Below are 15,858 nucleotides of genomic sequence, written 5' to 3'. Positions count from 1 at the left end.
AGGAAATATTTACCAGAGGGAGCTCGGGTGCTGCGACAATTCAGCCACCATAGGAATGATGGGTACAGTACATGGATTTGCCTATATAGCCTTCGTGCTTGCGGGTTTCGAATCACGCTTCTTTGTTTATTGCTATGTTTTTGTCCTTTGTTTCGCATAAAAGAGTTGCTCATGGTGAACTTCGAGAGCTTAATTAAGTCATTGAGCATGAAAAAAAATCGGCAGATCCCACGTACAGTGGGACTCGATGATATGCGAAGCACGGATAAGAAAGGTTGATATGTCACTTTAAAATTAGCACAACGTTACGAGGTGAAAGTAAATGATGCCGTACATGACTTCCGTGTCATGATTATCATGTTTGTATGTGTCGTTTACTTTCGGCATCTATTAGCGTCACGTAATACTAAATTTGGTATATGTGGAGCTAGTGAAACAGCCATGAGCACTCCATTAGCGTGGTATATTTTAATGTTCTTACATGACACGCGTGTCAGGATTATAATGTTTGCACCAGTCATATATTTTGTCATCCATTGGCGTCACGTAACACCATATTTGGTATATGTGGAGCTAGCAAAACGGCCGCGAACAATATCATGAAGAGTCAAATTATATATTCCAATGTAGCGCACGCGCACGCTGGGCACAGCGACGCTACATTAGCAAAATGCGAGCACTCTATAGATCTATAGAGTGCTCGCGTTTTGCTAACGTAACGCCTGACGTCAGACTATATATAGTCTGACGCCAGGTGCAACCGGCGCAACCAGCGTACGTCGGCGCAGCCCGACGGCAACCGGCGCGAAATTCGCGCCGATGCGCTACCCAGACAACACTGCGTCTCCCTCTTTTCGTGACGGAAGGACGCCGGACGTGCTGAAACGCGCATGCGTCAAAGCAACGCAGCGTGCACGGCGCGCAACTGCGAGTATATATGTCAGGACCGGTGCCTGGCGTGGCAACGTCGGCGGGACGCGACAAAATCAACTCCGGCGAGCACGCGCACCACGTCACGTCGAAATGTATTGACGCCGTGACTGTGGCATGTAGTCATGTTCTCACATGACACGCATGTGATGATTATCATGTTTGCACCAGTCACGTACCTTCGTTATCCATGGACGTCACGTAATACCAAGTTTGGTACATGTGACACTAGCGAAACGGCCGCGACCGCATCATGAGCGTGGCTTGTAGTCATGTTGTTACATGACGCGCATGTCATTATTTTTATGTTAGGGTCTCTCGCTTGTGTTCGCCATGCAATCATGCCATACCATACCAGTTTTGCAACATGCCACGTGAACGAAACCACCGCAAGACCTGCAGGACCATGAAATGTAAATCATGACATTCGTGACATACACGTCATGATTTTCATGTTATGACTAGTCACATATGTTCTTGATGCAGTCATGTTATGTCATATCAAGTTTGGTATCGATGCCGTTATCGAAACGGCCAGGAGATCTAAAAGTTGTAGGGGGCTAGATAGAGATAGATACGCTTGAAGTCGCCAAAGATCGCTATGAGAAGCTTCGCATTTACAAGGTGAATTGCAATTGCTGAACATCCGTCTTGCGACAAAGCGGCTGCAGTCGACACGGAGTCGGACGGGGCCGAAAAAAACGAAGCATAGACGAATCTGTGTACTGCTCATCATTTCAACACTGGCTGTAGCGCCACGTGTTGCAGCTCATGCAATAGTGCCAGATTTCACTTTAGTAAGAGAGAGGGAAAGAGTAAGCAGGTAGGCGGGGAGGTTAACCAGGGCTGAGCCCCGGTAGGCTACCCTGCACTGGCGAAGAGATGGAGAAGAAAAGCTATAGAAGAGGAGAAAAAAGTCACTGACGTGGGCCGACGCGTATACCTCACGTTTCACATCACAAACGATGAAACAGGCCAGTGTCTTTGAGGAAACGCAACAGCGCTTTTGTTGTCTCTCAAAATTGGGATGGGCAACGTCATGGTCCCAATATTTTCTCGACAGTAAAATCACTTTTGTCCACTTGATTTAGAACGCTCTGGAGGTGAAGGCTCTCGTTTGTGTTTGCCGGCCAGTAACATCGACGGCGCCGTCGCCGCACTCCGCGCTGTCGGCCGTCCAAGTCTTAAATGAGTAGGCATTGGTGAAGGCTGCGCCCAGACGCCACAACACTGTACACCTTCCTCCCTGGAAAGACCAGGTTGCCGCAGTCATATAGAGATGGGTCGAGAGAATACAGTCGATGATGTGCGAACTGCGATGAGCACTGATGACTGCCACTTCTGGAGCTTACTTAAGTCCTTGATAAAGGTATGGAAATTGGGTTTGTTTGTCCGTGTAAATTTCTGGCTGCTTCATCGGCGAGGTCGTTGCCGGAGATACCGCAATGACTAGGTATCTACTGGAACATAACGTTGTGTACTTTTCTAGAGAGAGAAAGATTTAAGGAAAGGCAGGGAGGTTAACCAGACGCACGACCGGTTTGCCACCCTGCACTGGGGAAGAGGGATAAAGGGTGAAAAGGTGTAGGAGAGGGAAGAAAGATACGCATAATCATGAGCACACTTGGGGGAGCACATGCAGTCTACGGGCCGCCACTCAGATTTGTTGAGTTCAGGTATACTGCAGTAGCGCTTTAGTTGCTTGCGGCGCTGTCGAAGCACACGTCCAAACTATTAGGAATCCCTATGGTACTGATACCGAATCTGAGTTTACTCTGCCACACTTGTTCCCTGCCTGTACGCAGAGATGGCTGTGAGCCAGTGGCAAGCTTCGTAAATACTGATATTTTATTGACACGAAGGTGTATCATGCTGCGGTGCGCCAAGACTTAGCTAGCATAGATGAAAATGCACAAGTAAAATCTAGATAGCAATGAAAGGCTACAATGAAAAAATTTCGAGGAGTTCGATGGCTTGGGAGTTGAACCCACAACCTTTTCGTACGCGACAACAGATGTTAAGTGCTCCGCCCACAGCCGACATTGCACGTTTGAGTGTGATTCGGCATATGCCGCGTCCATGGGTATACATTCAATTACTTCAGCTACCACAAAAGTTAGAACACTATCTCTTGCGTTAGTCGTCTGGATGATGGGTCAGTATAGGTGTCAACTGTTGGTACATTACATCCACGTCCTATGGTGCTGTAGAGCTGCCAAACAATAGATGCTGTACAAGCTCTCATACATCGATGTGCAATAAACAATCAACCAAACTCTTGCGAAGACACGTCTCGCTTTTGTGTTATCCTGATTTCTGTGACGAGGCGAGAAACCATGCATTTTCTTTTACACTAAAGTTGATATTCGTATGATGCACCTACTGACAGCGGCACTATCATGACGTCATGGTACAGTGTCCATTCTGGTGACTTCGCGCACCAGTATATGGCGAGTTGCGATAATGTCTATTACAAAAATATTCAAAGTTGCCTCTTGTGCGTTAACGATGGAGTCACGGCGCAGAAGGGCCTCGGAAAGCTGACTTTATCATGCTCGAGCACGTGTTGTGACGTCAGGGTATAGTAGGAACCGAAACTGGCCTTTGAAAGGAATGTGCATGGGCCGGGCACTTAGCGCATTAGGCAGGATAACCGCTGGTCATTAAGGGTGACTGACTGGATTCCCAGATAAGGCAAACACACGAGGGGGAGACAGAAAGTTAGGTTGGTCGATGCGAATAAAAGGCGCAAGACGGGGTTGATCGGTGGATCATGGGAGAGGCCTTTGCCATGCAGTGGGCATAATCAGGCTGATGATGACGATGAATTTTATTTGCTAGGGTGGGCCCACGCTTACCAGTATGCTTTATAGACTCTTAAGGGTGTGGTCGTACATTCGATGCATGAAAAAAAAAACAATTCGTGTCCGTACCGCTTTAATAGTATCTCTTACATCTGCACAGTCTCGTTAATTCCACTTGGGTAATGGCGGATTGATACTCGTTTGGTAACTCGCTAGGCAAAATTATGCCATGAGAAGTCTCATTCAACGTCATAGGAAAACGCTCTCCGAGAATACAAACTCGGCTATTCGTTCTCGCTTCGGTCTGTGGCTCCGCGACCTTCGTCGAGGCACGCGAGAACTGGCGCCAGAACAATTCTCTTGACCACCCGCGTAGCGCCTGCAATGATGAAGGGCGCGCAGAACGTCTGGGGCACGCGCGCGGAATGGTGGGGTGTGCCCAAACTCGAATCGGCGAGGAAAACGTGAACGTTCATGTGTGATAGTTGCGCCTCAGCTAACACGGTTGTTATTATTAATGACCAAAGAAAAGCGATACCACCAACTTTATTTTACGAGGGACTGTCTGACAAGCGGCCAGTATATAGCGGGAATCAAAAAGTAAACGTGACTCATGGCGACAGAATCATATATTTTTTTCACCATTCGAATGCTTTTTTTTTGACATTTAAACTGCGCTCGAAAGTCGCGAAAAAACAGTACGTCGTGCTGTCTGGTGGACAAGCATTGCTATAGGTGGCTCGCGCTGGCATCACTGAAACCACCGTGTGACGTTTGCGATGTTTCACTATTGTTATCGAATAGTTAAATGTCGGTTCTTTCGTTATTCACGCACAGAAGAGTTTAAACACTGGATCAGCAGTTTAACCTCAACTTGTCTTTCATCAAAGCCGGCGTCATGGAGTGCCAGAACATTCAAAAGTTGCATCCAAGACGTCACGCGTAAGCTATCTGTGTTACTATACAGTTATAGTTTACCGTTAGTGTGATAGCTGAGGCTAAAAGGATGGCGTTACCGTGCAGCAAACATTCGTAGCGGGCAGCATTTTATATTTTAGCGAGATAGCGTTTACGTGGTTTACGTGCCCCGTTTGGGACGGTGGTGCCACCTATCAGAAGGTCAATAAGTTAAAGAGCAGTCAAAAGGAAAGGAAACGAGAATGGTGGCCTATGCCACCTCGTGAAGCATTGTTACATGTTTATTTTAGTAATAATGAAAGTAAATAAATATGAACCACGCACCAAACGCGGGAACATTTATGTTGCCAATTTGTTTGCATCAATCTTGTAGTTAGGCCTAGACTCGTTCTAAATGGGAAGCTATCTCGAAAACTACGCCAACTTTTCCGTAATACTCGGTCGTCGAAGCTAACTGAAGGCAAGCGAAACCACTTTAACCAGTCGTTAGCTGCGAACAAAGTCAAGTTTTCAACAACTACGCCAAAATCACTCCGAAGCGGGCGTCCGAGGGTGCCGCCATGTTTTACGTACACTACGTACACCTACGGTAACATGGTTACGTTAAATCTGAAAAATAGCGCGGGTACGATAAGTGGTACGGGTAACGAACGTATCTGCCCATGCGCACTTCGATCCCGCTATCACGGTACGCCCGGTATCGCGGCAAGCCCGGTATACTATAACTGTCTACTGCCTGTATGCTGTCAGACATCGCTGCTTTAGCTTTTTTCTTAGCGCAGGCTGTCACACGGATATAGAGAGGGAACGACGCCAGCCCTCTGTACGTCAGTATGCGCTAGCAAAAATATTATGTACCGACTATAGCTCGTCTTTCAATATATCGCTGCTTTATTCCACGCTTACTACAAAGCAACAAAGGAGTCGGCGTGGGAAAGCGGCACTGCGTCAACCAGCAGAACCGGAGAGCCGTGTAAAAAGCCAATGGATGCGTGCGAAGTGTACCGCAGCGCGTGAACGCAAACTGCCGAATTACAGGCTTCATTGATAGGGCCCCACTATAGTTTACCGACGCACGGGACTCGCTCGCTAATTTCGTGCCGAATGGTTGTGCCCTCGCGATCTCCGACGACAGCGCAGCTCTGGCCGACCGGCTCGCCTTCCACCGTCTCCTGACGTCGTGAAGCTCTCGCCGAGTGGTACCCCGTCCTCGGACTCCTTCTACCGTGTCCCCATCTTTCTCTGTCTTATCTTTACATCTCACTCCATCCTTTTTAATCCCTCCTTATCCCCTTCCTTCGTGAACCGCTGTTCAGGTGTCACACTTAGATGCAAACAGTTACGGGGCTCACTTTTATCTTCTTTTCTCTCATTTAGGAATCACTCCCCCCCTTTCCCCGACGCATAATCGCCATAGCGCTCACCTACCACTCTTGGTTCCGTGTACGACATCGTCGGCGCTGCAGTTCGAAAAGTTACGAAAAAAATTTAAGTGGTGGTTTACTTCTAGCATTATGTGATTGGTCGTTCTGACCATGGCCTGATCACACGTACGCGTTCCATCGCTTCAGCGCGTGGCTTGCGTATGTTTCCGCTTCGGTCCGTGCGGAGCGATTCGTGAAACAACTGAGGCCCAAATCGCAGCTGGTATACCCGGGCAGCAACGCCGAAATCCTCGCTTTGTAGCGTGAATTCTCCCCTTTTGCGTGAATGCTGGTTGCGTAGAGATCCGAAACACGTCGCATATCACGTGACTGACGCGTTCGCGATCACGTTCGTCGTTTTGAGTACAGCCGCAGGAGGAGACTAGAGCTTCGCTAATATCGAACACTTCTGTATCAGTCTTTTTGTTCAGGCGAAGCTTCTGTTGATTTTCAGATTTCGGTGGCGACTAAAAACCCTGTACCGGCAATTGTGCGGTTCGTCACAAAGGTTCGTCACTTGCGTATTTGTGTGCGCCGCTTTCCAATAACCGATCCTCCCTCGATCGGTCGTGGGCTTGTGAGCCGTTTCTGACGTTCGGTCTTGTTTTCGAGGTCACTCGTCATTTAAGATTGCCACGTTTCGTGGTTGGTTGCCGGGATATTATCGCATGACTGTCGGAGGGAGCTTTGCGCAATGAAAAAGAAAACACTACTAGGTGTACGCCCGCTATACCTGCCCCCATATTTATGGTAGGCGTAAGGCTCCGTAATTTCTCATGTCTATTTTTTTATCAAGTTACAGCAAATCAATGTTCTACAATGGCTTGCAGTTGGCAGACACCAGTCTTATCTCCTAATTTTGTCGCGAGGTCTTGTTCTCCGCATTTCGTAAAATAGGCGGCGTTTTTATCGCTAGCAATTTATAGATTTATTTCATCCTACGTATATAACTCACAATAAAAGCATCGTGACTGTAACACCCTGAAGCAGTCTAGTCTTCCGGTTGCTTGTCTTATATGACGCACGCAACTGAGACGAGTCCTCTGCAGAAAACATCACATTTTTCCATTTGCATGTGTCGATCTTCGATGCGACGTCGAGAGAACATTTATTTCGGTAATCTCGTAGTCATTGTATTTCACAGAAGTGTGGTTACTTCGTTGCATCTCGTAACGCCACATTTCAGATACTCGAGGGCGAGGAGCTGGCTTCTTGCGCGAGACGAAAAAAAAAAAAAAACGCTAAGACGCGTACGCAGTCACCGTTTCGTGTCTTTTGCGACAAAAACTTTCTCCACTATACACGCGCTGCTGAAAGTTCGGCTGATGTCAATTTCTTGCAACGCAATACAACGTCCTGTACGACGTTGAAATCGGAATGTATGAGGGCGTGAGTTTGCGAAATATGAATGAACAGCAAAACGAAGAAAACAGTTCTGAGGGGGTGTTGGGGGGGGGGGGGGGTCAGTTACGTAATTTTTTGTTTTTCTCTTCAGCAAAGTTTTCTTGCGTATGGTGATGCACTGCGGTTATGCAAACTTTGTATTCGGCTTGCCACGGATGCTGGAAGCACGACCTTCCACGCCCGGGCGCCGGGCAAAGTGCATGCATCAGGCGGGCTCGCAATCCGCCATCTAGGCGCCCGGGCCAATTCTGACGCACGGACGGTGCTTCTTCCTTTGACGTCGTCTGGCGGCGGCGCAGCACAATCGGCCGCCGTCAAATCATCGCCCGGCGCCGAGAAGAATGGGCGCCGAAGGAGACCTCCTCCGTCTCTCTCTCCCACCGGTCCTTTCGCTGCCATCACACTCTACCTCTTGGACCACTCTTTGCATGCATGGACGGGGCAGGACATTTTGGCGTAGGTGGAAACAACACCGAGTGAGGTTCGTTGCGCAGTTCAGCGTCCATTCCCGATTCTGCCACAGAGAGCGTGGCCGTCGCCTTCCTACAGCGCTGTGTCATTCTACGCGGCAGAGCACGACGTTGAAGGTTTCAGTGGTCAGCTGGAGTTAGTTTCGACGTGGGCGAAATGTGACAACTTCTGTGCATTTATATCGCTAAATGTTCTAAAAATGTTTCTTGGTGGGCAGAACGAAACTTGCGCTGTTGAAGAACGGTGTCTCTCACAAACACTGGTGAAAACTACTAAATGCACTACTCCGCCGTAGCGTCGCAAGCGACGTTAACCTAATTAGAACCCCCCCCCCCTCTTTTTTCTTTTTTTTCTCGCGCGTTTCACTTCGCAGAGGAAGACAGCGTCGAACAGAACATTGAAAAGAAGATCGATCTATGTCCGTCCCGATTTTTGCAAGTATTCCTCTGCTAGTGTCCGCGGGCATCCTTCGCAGCATCTAGATAGTGGGCCGTTTTCGCCGGCGCTGCAGTGATTGAAACGCCAATGAAATGACTACACGGTCCATTACCGCGCAAATGTAAACAGAATATAAACGAGGGGCAATTACGGGCGTAGTGCCACGTTCGTGCAACGTTCGCCGACTCTCGGTGGTTGTGCTATGCCGCGGAGGCGAATCACTTTACCCCGCAAGGTGAAAACATCTCCATACAGCCAGCCTGCCACCCTCCCCGTAATTTCATTAGTAGCGAGTTTTCACTACACGCCATGGCAGGTGGTATCGGGAAGGTGTGTTAAGGCCACCGTGGTTAAGGCGCACGGAGCGAATTTTCAGGGGCCGGCACTTTGCCATCGCGGGTGCGCTCTCTGAGTCTTTCCTCTCTAATCGAATCCCTATGCAGACTGTTCCTGCTTTCGCCGACTTCCACCCGACGGACATGACCTGCTGTTGCTTTCCACCGGAGGGGGTTAACTTCGTGGCGTCATTTTTTTTTTTTTTTCGGAAAGGGAAGACCGGTGGTGTGTGACACTTGCCCGGTGAACTTGGAGGCGATCAGCGTGGAGGACTCTCTCCTTGCCACGGGATGCCCAACAGCACAGCGGCGACATTAAAAGCCCCCGCGGCGTGACGTAACGTGCGGGGTCTGCCGGCGCGCTCCGCCGGGTCGTCCGCATTCTTGTTTCGTCATTCACGCGTTGCCCCCGTCGCGCGCGAGATGGAGGGAGGGGGGGGGGGGGGGGGGCGTCTTCGGGCCCCCTCCCCGGCCGAGCGCGGGCGGCCGCCTTTGATGTTCGCCGCTCGCACCTTGATCCGGCGCCGCTCTCTAATGACGACTGGCCCACGGGCAGCGCGGCGCTTAATTCCTCCGCTGCTGCCCCGGGGGACGACGAAGGCGACGACCATTTATCGCCCCGCCGCGGCATGACTCAGAGCCGGCGCAGTGCGGAGTAGATACCGAGTGGCGCGCGCGACTCCGGCCCGCGCTGTCCCCTCGGCGCCGTCGCGGCTACGCCTGGAGTGTAGACGCCTTGTTTACACTTGCGGCAAAATCGCCTGTCGCTATTTGCCGTTCCAAGAGCGCTCTTTCTCCGTACGCGTTGCTCGTTTTGAAGAGCAATCGGGGCGAATGGGATTGCGAGGTTACGCTTCAACGCACGATGTGCATTGTGCTGCGCGGACGGAACTCGCATTTCTAAGCTCGGTACGAGCTGGCGAACTACAGTTAGGGCTCATAAGTTCAACGCGCTGTCGAGAAACTGAGAAAGACCACAATTAACGTTCTTGTTTCGGCGTCCACTTCTTCACGATGTTCGCGGTTTAGCCTTAGTCAATTGTTTTTGACTCCTTTCTGTCGATAAACGAAGCTGGCTTTCTGACGTATTCGGCCGATGCAGAAGGGTCTCCGCAGGTTGCTTTCGGTTCCTCCCCAAGGTCAGTTGGATGCAGTGTCTTGTTTTTTCAGAATTCGAGAGGTGAAGCCACCTGGCGTATGCTTGGGGTTCAAGGTTCAAGAGGAGAGGCGAGAAACACAAGTAACGCTGCCGTAAGAAAAACCGTTCGTCTCACACCAGGAGTCCAGCCGCTCGTCTTGTATGCGAGGAGGTTATGTTTCGGAGGAGGACGATCCAAATGTAGCGACAGCGAGAGAGTACTAAGAAAAAAAAACAAATTGAAAAAAGTTCGCTCCTGCGGCTTATATGCGGGGTATCTCGTAATAATGATTCATGCGAGTTTTGGTTTCCACCGCGCAATGTGCAACTTGCGCCGCGATAATGCATCCCACGTGTTCGTACATATATAACCCTGGCATATATAACTGCTCCCTCATGCCGTCACCATTTGCGACGTTATTGATGTCGCTGTTAGGCGGGTATCCGAAATAGTTGCGCCATAAACTGTTCGTAACTAACTCATACTAGCCGCGGTGGTTCACCTTGAAGCAGCGTGGTGCGTGCCTGTTTCAAAGCGCTTGTCCGAGCGCACACTATATAGCACCTATCTCAATTGTTTTAAATTTCGGTTCACTGAAAGCACGCAGTTATCGAATTTAAGACGTGCTTTACCTCGCAATGTTCTGCATCACCTTTTCCCATGTTTGCATAGGATTCTTGCATTGTTATTCCTGAGTACGTTTCAACTCAATTACTCCAAAATCTTAAAAACAAAGACGTAAACGCTAGAAAAATATTTAATAAAAAAACAATAAAAAAGAGATAAACTAACTTTATTTGGAAGGAGACCCTCTTTATGCGCCGATAGAGATAGAGAAGTCAAACATGATAGAGATGCAAGGAAAGGCAGGAAGGTTGACCAGACGCACGTCCGGTTTGCTACCCTGCACTAGGGAAGAGGGAGAAGAGAGATGAACAGAATCACGAACACACTTGGGGGGAGTGCATCTAGCCTACAGGTGGTCGTTCAGATTTGTTGATTCCAGGTACTTCAGCAGCTCGGTAGTTAGTTGCTTTCTGCGCTCTCGAAGCACATGTCCACGGTCCCAAAGAATCTTCTGTGCAGAAAATGGTTTAGAGTTCACTTGGTTCAAAACCGAATTTTCACAGAACATAGACAGTGCTAACGCGGTGCATGACCTGTAACAAATGGGAATTAATAGGGAGTTTTAGCTTCTACGTGTACTTCTTTACGGTAACGTGTTACCAGATACTGGTCTGCGTTTACCGTCTCACCGGAACGGATGTCTTCCAACTTTATAGCTCATCATACGTAAAAGTTTACGTACGCACGTAAACGCGTATACCTTTACGTTTTCGCAAACCATAAATGATGATGCTAACTGCATATAAACCGCATTTAATTACATAGCATTGTATCACCGTTGTGGCAAATTCATCAGACGTTCTTTTATCGCGTAGAGTATCCTCGTATGCGCAAAAAAAGTGAAAAGTACAAGGCTACTGCAAAGATGGTGTGGACATCTTGTGATACTTCTTGCAACCACAGTCGTGAACACGTTAGCTTGCGCGTAATGTATTTGAGGCGAAAATGATCAAAAAGGTAACTCATTTGTAATAACACCGCTGCGAAGTTTTTGCACCAGGGGTACAACGCACATGTTTCTGCAATAACAATTTTATGATTACCTGGTTCACTATTGCTCCGATAGATGGTGCTCCACCTATCCAGCTTGTCGAGAGTTCGCACGCTTACGGCGTCTCTGTCCTAGGCTATTCTAGATTTGGTAATCCGGCTGAAACAATGTATTGGCTATTGGCACTCGCACTTTGGCTTATTTCAACTCGAGTGCTCCAGTCCCGGCAGTGCGAATACCACGAGTTTCTACGAACGAAGGTGGATTTGCGAAATAGGGCGGGAAACGTAAAGACTATATATGGCAGGATACGTAAACTTTTGAGGCCCATTCGGCGGGAAACGTAAACGTTTACGTTCCGTAAAGACCCGCGCAAGCGCAGATTCTATCCGGTATCCGATAATACGGTAACGTAAAAAAAGTATGCGTACAAGCTAAAAGCCCCTAATCTTGTAATCGTGTTGAAGAGCACATGGAACGTCACTGACGATCAAGTCATCTGGCGTGAGTGTTCTTATCGCATTATCAGACTCACAATAATACTCTGCACAGATCAAGCGATTATACGGAGGTATAGATAACACTCGAGAAGTTTTTTAAATATGCGTGCGTTTACCCTGTACGTTGCTGCGCGCTTCTGGCAGTTTCGCCTTTGTAGTCACTTATTCAAATCGGTATGAATACTCCAAACGCGGCGAACTCGTGAGCCATCATGGCGTAACAAACAAAGCTTTTCGAAAGCGACATTCAGTAACACTTGAACAGCGACCGCAGCGTGTAAAACCTAATTGAATGTGTGGACAGCTATGGGAACATTTAAGCGGCGCCTTCGAATATGCTTTCGAAAGAAGCAAAATGCGGTCGCTTTTGGCTTTCACGGTCGTCGAGTTGATTCTCCGTGAAAATGTGACTAGTGCCGCTTCGCGATTATCGCATCAGCGCGCGCGCCTCCTGCAAGCCATCGTTTACACCCCGGCTACGTAAAGAGAAAAAATACCATAACAAGAAAAAAACAGCTATATAATTGGAAGACATACTATCTTCGAACTTTAAACGGAGACTAACGGTAAAGCTAACTTTTTTTTTTTTGGCCCGATTTCTCATCCGTTTATTGCCTAAGTGCATGCTAGTAAAGCTGGAACTTCCACCCGTGATATTGTCGCTGCAAATAAAATAATGCAATTTGTTTTTAATATTCTTTTTCTATATCATCTGTGAGAAATGTTGATTGAAATTTTAAGAAAAATCGCAGATGTGGTTTTTTAAATATTGATTTTTTCTTAAGATTTACTGTCGATGAATTTGGAAGTCTGAGGCCATTTATCAAAATATGTGTTTAAGGCACAGCAACAGAATTTACTGAAAATATTGCAGACATTATGTTGTTATACGTCACCAAGTTATAAAACACTAGCTGATTTAGCTTAGGAGAAAAAAATCTCGAATCAAACAACAGTTAAAAATGTCACCTGTTCAGACATTTTTCAGAAATAGTTTGCTTCAGCCAACAAGCTTCAAATAATGCTGCTGCACTCGTCATTATGCGTACATTTATCAGAAAAAAGATCGTCTTTATTAAGCTAACATTTGTTTCTATATCGTCGCTAACTTTCAAAAATAACAAGAGACTAAATTGGTACCTTTGTACAAATTAGGTTCATTATTTCCACCCCCTAAACTATGCAGTAAATAAAAAAACAAGGTTGACTTTCGGGCTACTAGTTGGTATGTGCACAACATATAAAGTAAACAACCAAATCTAAAATATCATCTTTTCGACCCGTGTCGATCTCTCGTGGAATCACCCAGTTCAGATATGGGGCTTATAGTAGACAAGGCCAAAAAATTGGCGGATTCTAACCTTGCACTTCAACAGTTAAACGTCATAGTGGTATCCTGTCTCTAGTGCGTCTAATTGAACCACTTGAAAGTGGCTTGTGTCAGGGAAGCTGTCGCAAATGGCTGCATTTCCTGTGATGAGTAGCATGAACGTGAAATCATTCCAAACTTGCTATGCACCCTCTATGTCGCCTTAACGGAATATGCGAATTTCGTTTGCACTTTGTTTTTCGGTCACGCACAAGATGACGATTTTTCACTCGCATCGAACGACGTCGCCACCGATGCTGGAATAAACTATAGCTATTTGACGCTCTGGCGTTAAAACTTGCGTATCATTGGCATCAGCTGTTGCGAAAAAAATCACGCACCGAGGAAAAAAAAAATCTGTCTTTCGGTATTACGTCGTATACGCCTCCGGCTAATTCTGTCTCTTACAAAGTTTATGGTAAGGTGTTCGATCTCTATGTAACACTTTGTGTCTTTTGCACCCTTGAAAACAAACGTTTTTTTTTTTTTCATTTCATTTCATTTCATTTTATTATACTGTCAGCCCTATTTGGGCTATAACAGGGGTGGAAAAAAAACAATATACATACAGAAAAATAGGTACTCCCTATACAACTTCTATTATACATGACAATGGGTGACAAGAAATAGCCAAAGCACTCTGCTCTTGAAGACATAGAATAAGCAAAATATAAGCTATACGTCTTTATACACGACATCCTTTAGGCCCTTCAAGAAAGAAGGTACACATTCTGATAAATTTTAAAGCGCCTCTTTTCGTTTGTTTCTCTCTGTTCCTGATTTTTCAGGCCAGGGTCGCGTTAACCAACTGGGCGGCGTGTTCATCAACGGCCGGCCGCTGCCCAACCACATCAGGCTGAAGATCGTCGAGATGGCGGCCGCCGGCATCCGGCCCTGCGTCATCTCACGACAGCTCAGGGTGTCGCACGGATGCGTCTCCAAGATCCTGAACCGCTACCAGGTAAGGGCTCCCGTCCGGGCCTGTCTGCTTCTGCGCTGGTGTCAAACCGCGTACAATCTATGCTGTCGGCCGGAAAAAGTCAGGGCCCCTGACGGGATAATCCGATTTCGGCTCACAACAGCCTCGGAAACCGCGCCGGCTGATCCCTCGGAATCGGGCGGCGGCATTGTGTTCCGACCATGTGCAGTTAGCTGCAGTGTCTCGTTCGACTAGCTGCCGCTGCATGCAGGCCGCGGTTCGTGGGAAAAGAATCGACAGTTTTATCTGCACCACCCGTCACGTGAGCGACATTCGAATAGTAACTGTCGCGCAAGCGAGCCTTACTATATAGTTAGTTAGCTCGCCAGACAAAAGACAAAGCAATCACGTGATTAGTAAAGCGCAGCGCTTTTTTACAACTTCGTGACATGGTGCCTACCTTGCCAAGAAGGCAACGTATCTTTTAATGTTTTTATTTGTATGACATCATTGCTCTAACGACACGTAATATTCACCACGTTCAAGGAATGCGGTGCTGTAGTAAACAGCAGCGCGATAAAAGTTCATGAGACTAAATCAGCGCCGACTTCACCCTCAGCAACGGACGATTCAGCTAGCGCGTAGTAAATGGCTGCTTCCGGGCGTTTTTAGTCGAGCTGACTTCCAAATTATATGCTATTTAGCTGAACCATGAGTTTCAAAGGTAACCTAATGGTACAAAGGAAACATCGCGAAGCTCTGTGTGTCCCGTGTTGTTTTCCTGTTACTTTGTTTAACCAAGCGAGCTACACCGACACTTTTCCAGGTTCGTCGAACAATGTTTTCAGCAGTGATCTCCTGTGCGCGGCCGCCACGTTTTTTCTCGACGTTGTTAGTGTTCAGCGTTCTTTGTTATACGACAACTGAAAATAGCGCATCTGGTGAAAACCACTGCATCATCTTCTCAGGAAATATGGCAAAACTATCCTGTGTGCAGTACTCTCCACCAAATTGTGATAACATTCGTTTCAACAATCGAACCTTCCTTTCGATGGCTTATTTTATCCTGAGGTCTCATTCGTGACTATTCAATTAATTTTTACCCTCCTTTACGAGATAACCTACTTTTATCACGTTCATGGCAATCTGCAAAATCATTTTCGCAAATAGCGACTAGGCAGAGGGAGGAGAACAAAAAAAAAACTAATTCACTCTAATTTGCCGTGGTTACACGGCGCTTGGCTGAGTGATGGGACAGAACGGCGAAACAAGAAGCAGGGCTGCCTGGCCAAGAAAGCGCCGCCTTGTTGCTGCGGAATGCGGCGCGATAGTCCGCGGCAGGCGGTTCGCTTCCTCGACATTACACGGTAGATGGAACGCTGCCCCCTCTTTTTCACGCTTGCCTCCCTTGTCTTGGTTGCGTCCAGCAGCCAACCAAATGGCCATGTTAGCGCGGCCACACACAGGCCGCATGGGAGCTCATCAGTCCGCCGTTTTGCTTCGTGCTGGCTTGCACGCCTCCGTAGAACACACAAGCGGTAGCCGGGAGTTGCGGAAGGTGATGAAGGAGGAGGGAGCTCGATGACTCC

General features: G+C 47.7%; 1 protein-coding gene across 1 annotated transcript in view; it reads left to right on the top strand.

The window, feature by feature from the left end:
- Positions 1-15,858, top strand: part of LOC119163989 (paired box protein Pax-3-A) — a 70,299-nt gene that overhangs the window by 36,055 nt on the left and 18,386 nt on the right. The window contains exon 2 of the mRNA XM_075888821.1: positions 14,139-14,311. Coding sequence (XP_075744936.1) covers positions 14,139-14,311 — 173 coding nt within the window. The remainder of the gene's footprint in view (positions 1-14,138; positions 14,312-15,858) is intronic.

The sequence above is a fragment of the Rhipicephalus microplus genome, chromosome 3 (genome assembly GCF_043290135.1).
Source record: "Rhipicephalus microplus isolate Deutch F79 chromosome 3, USDA_Rmic, whole genome shotgun sequence".
In the NCBI taxonomy this organism is placed as follows: Eukaryota; Metazoa; Arthropoda; class Arachnida; order Ixodida; family Ixodidae; genus Rhipicephalus; species Rhipicephalus microplus.
The sequence above is the reverse complement of the archived record's forward strand: the minus strand, read 5'-3'. Positions and strand labels throughout refer to the sequence as shown.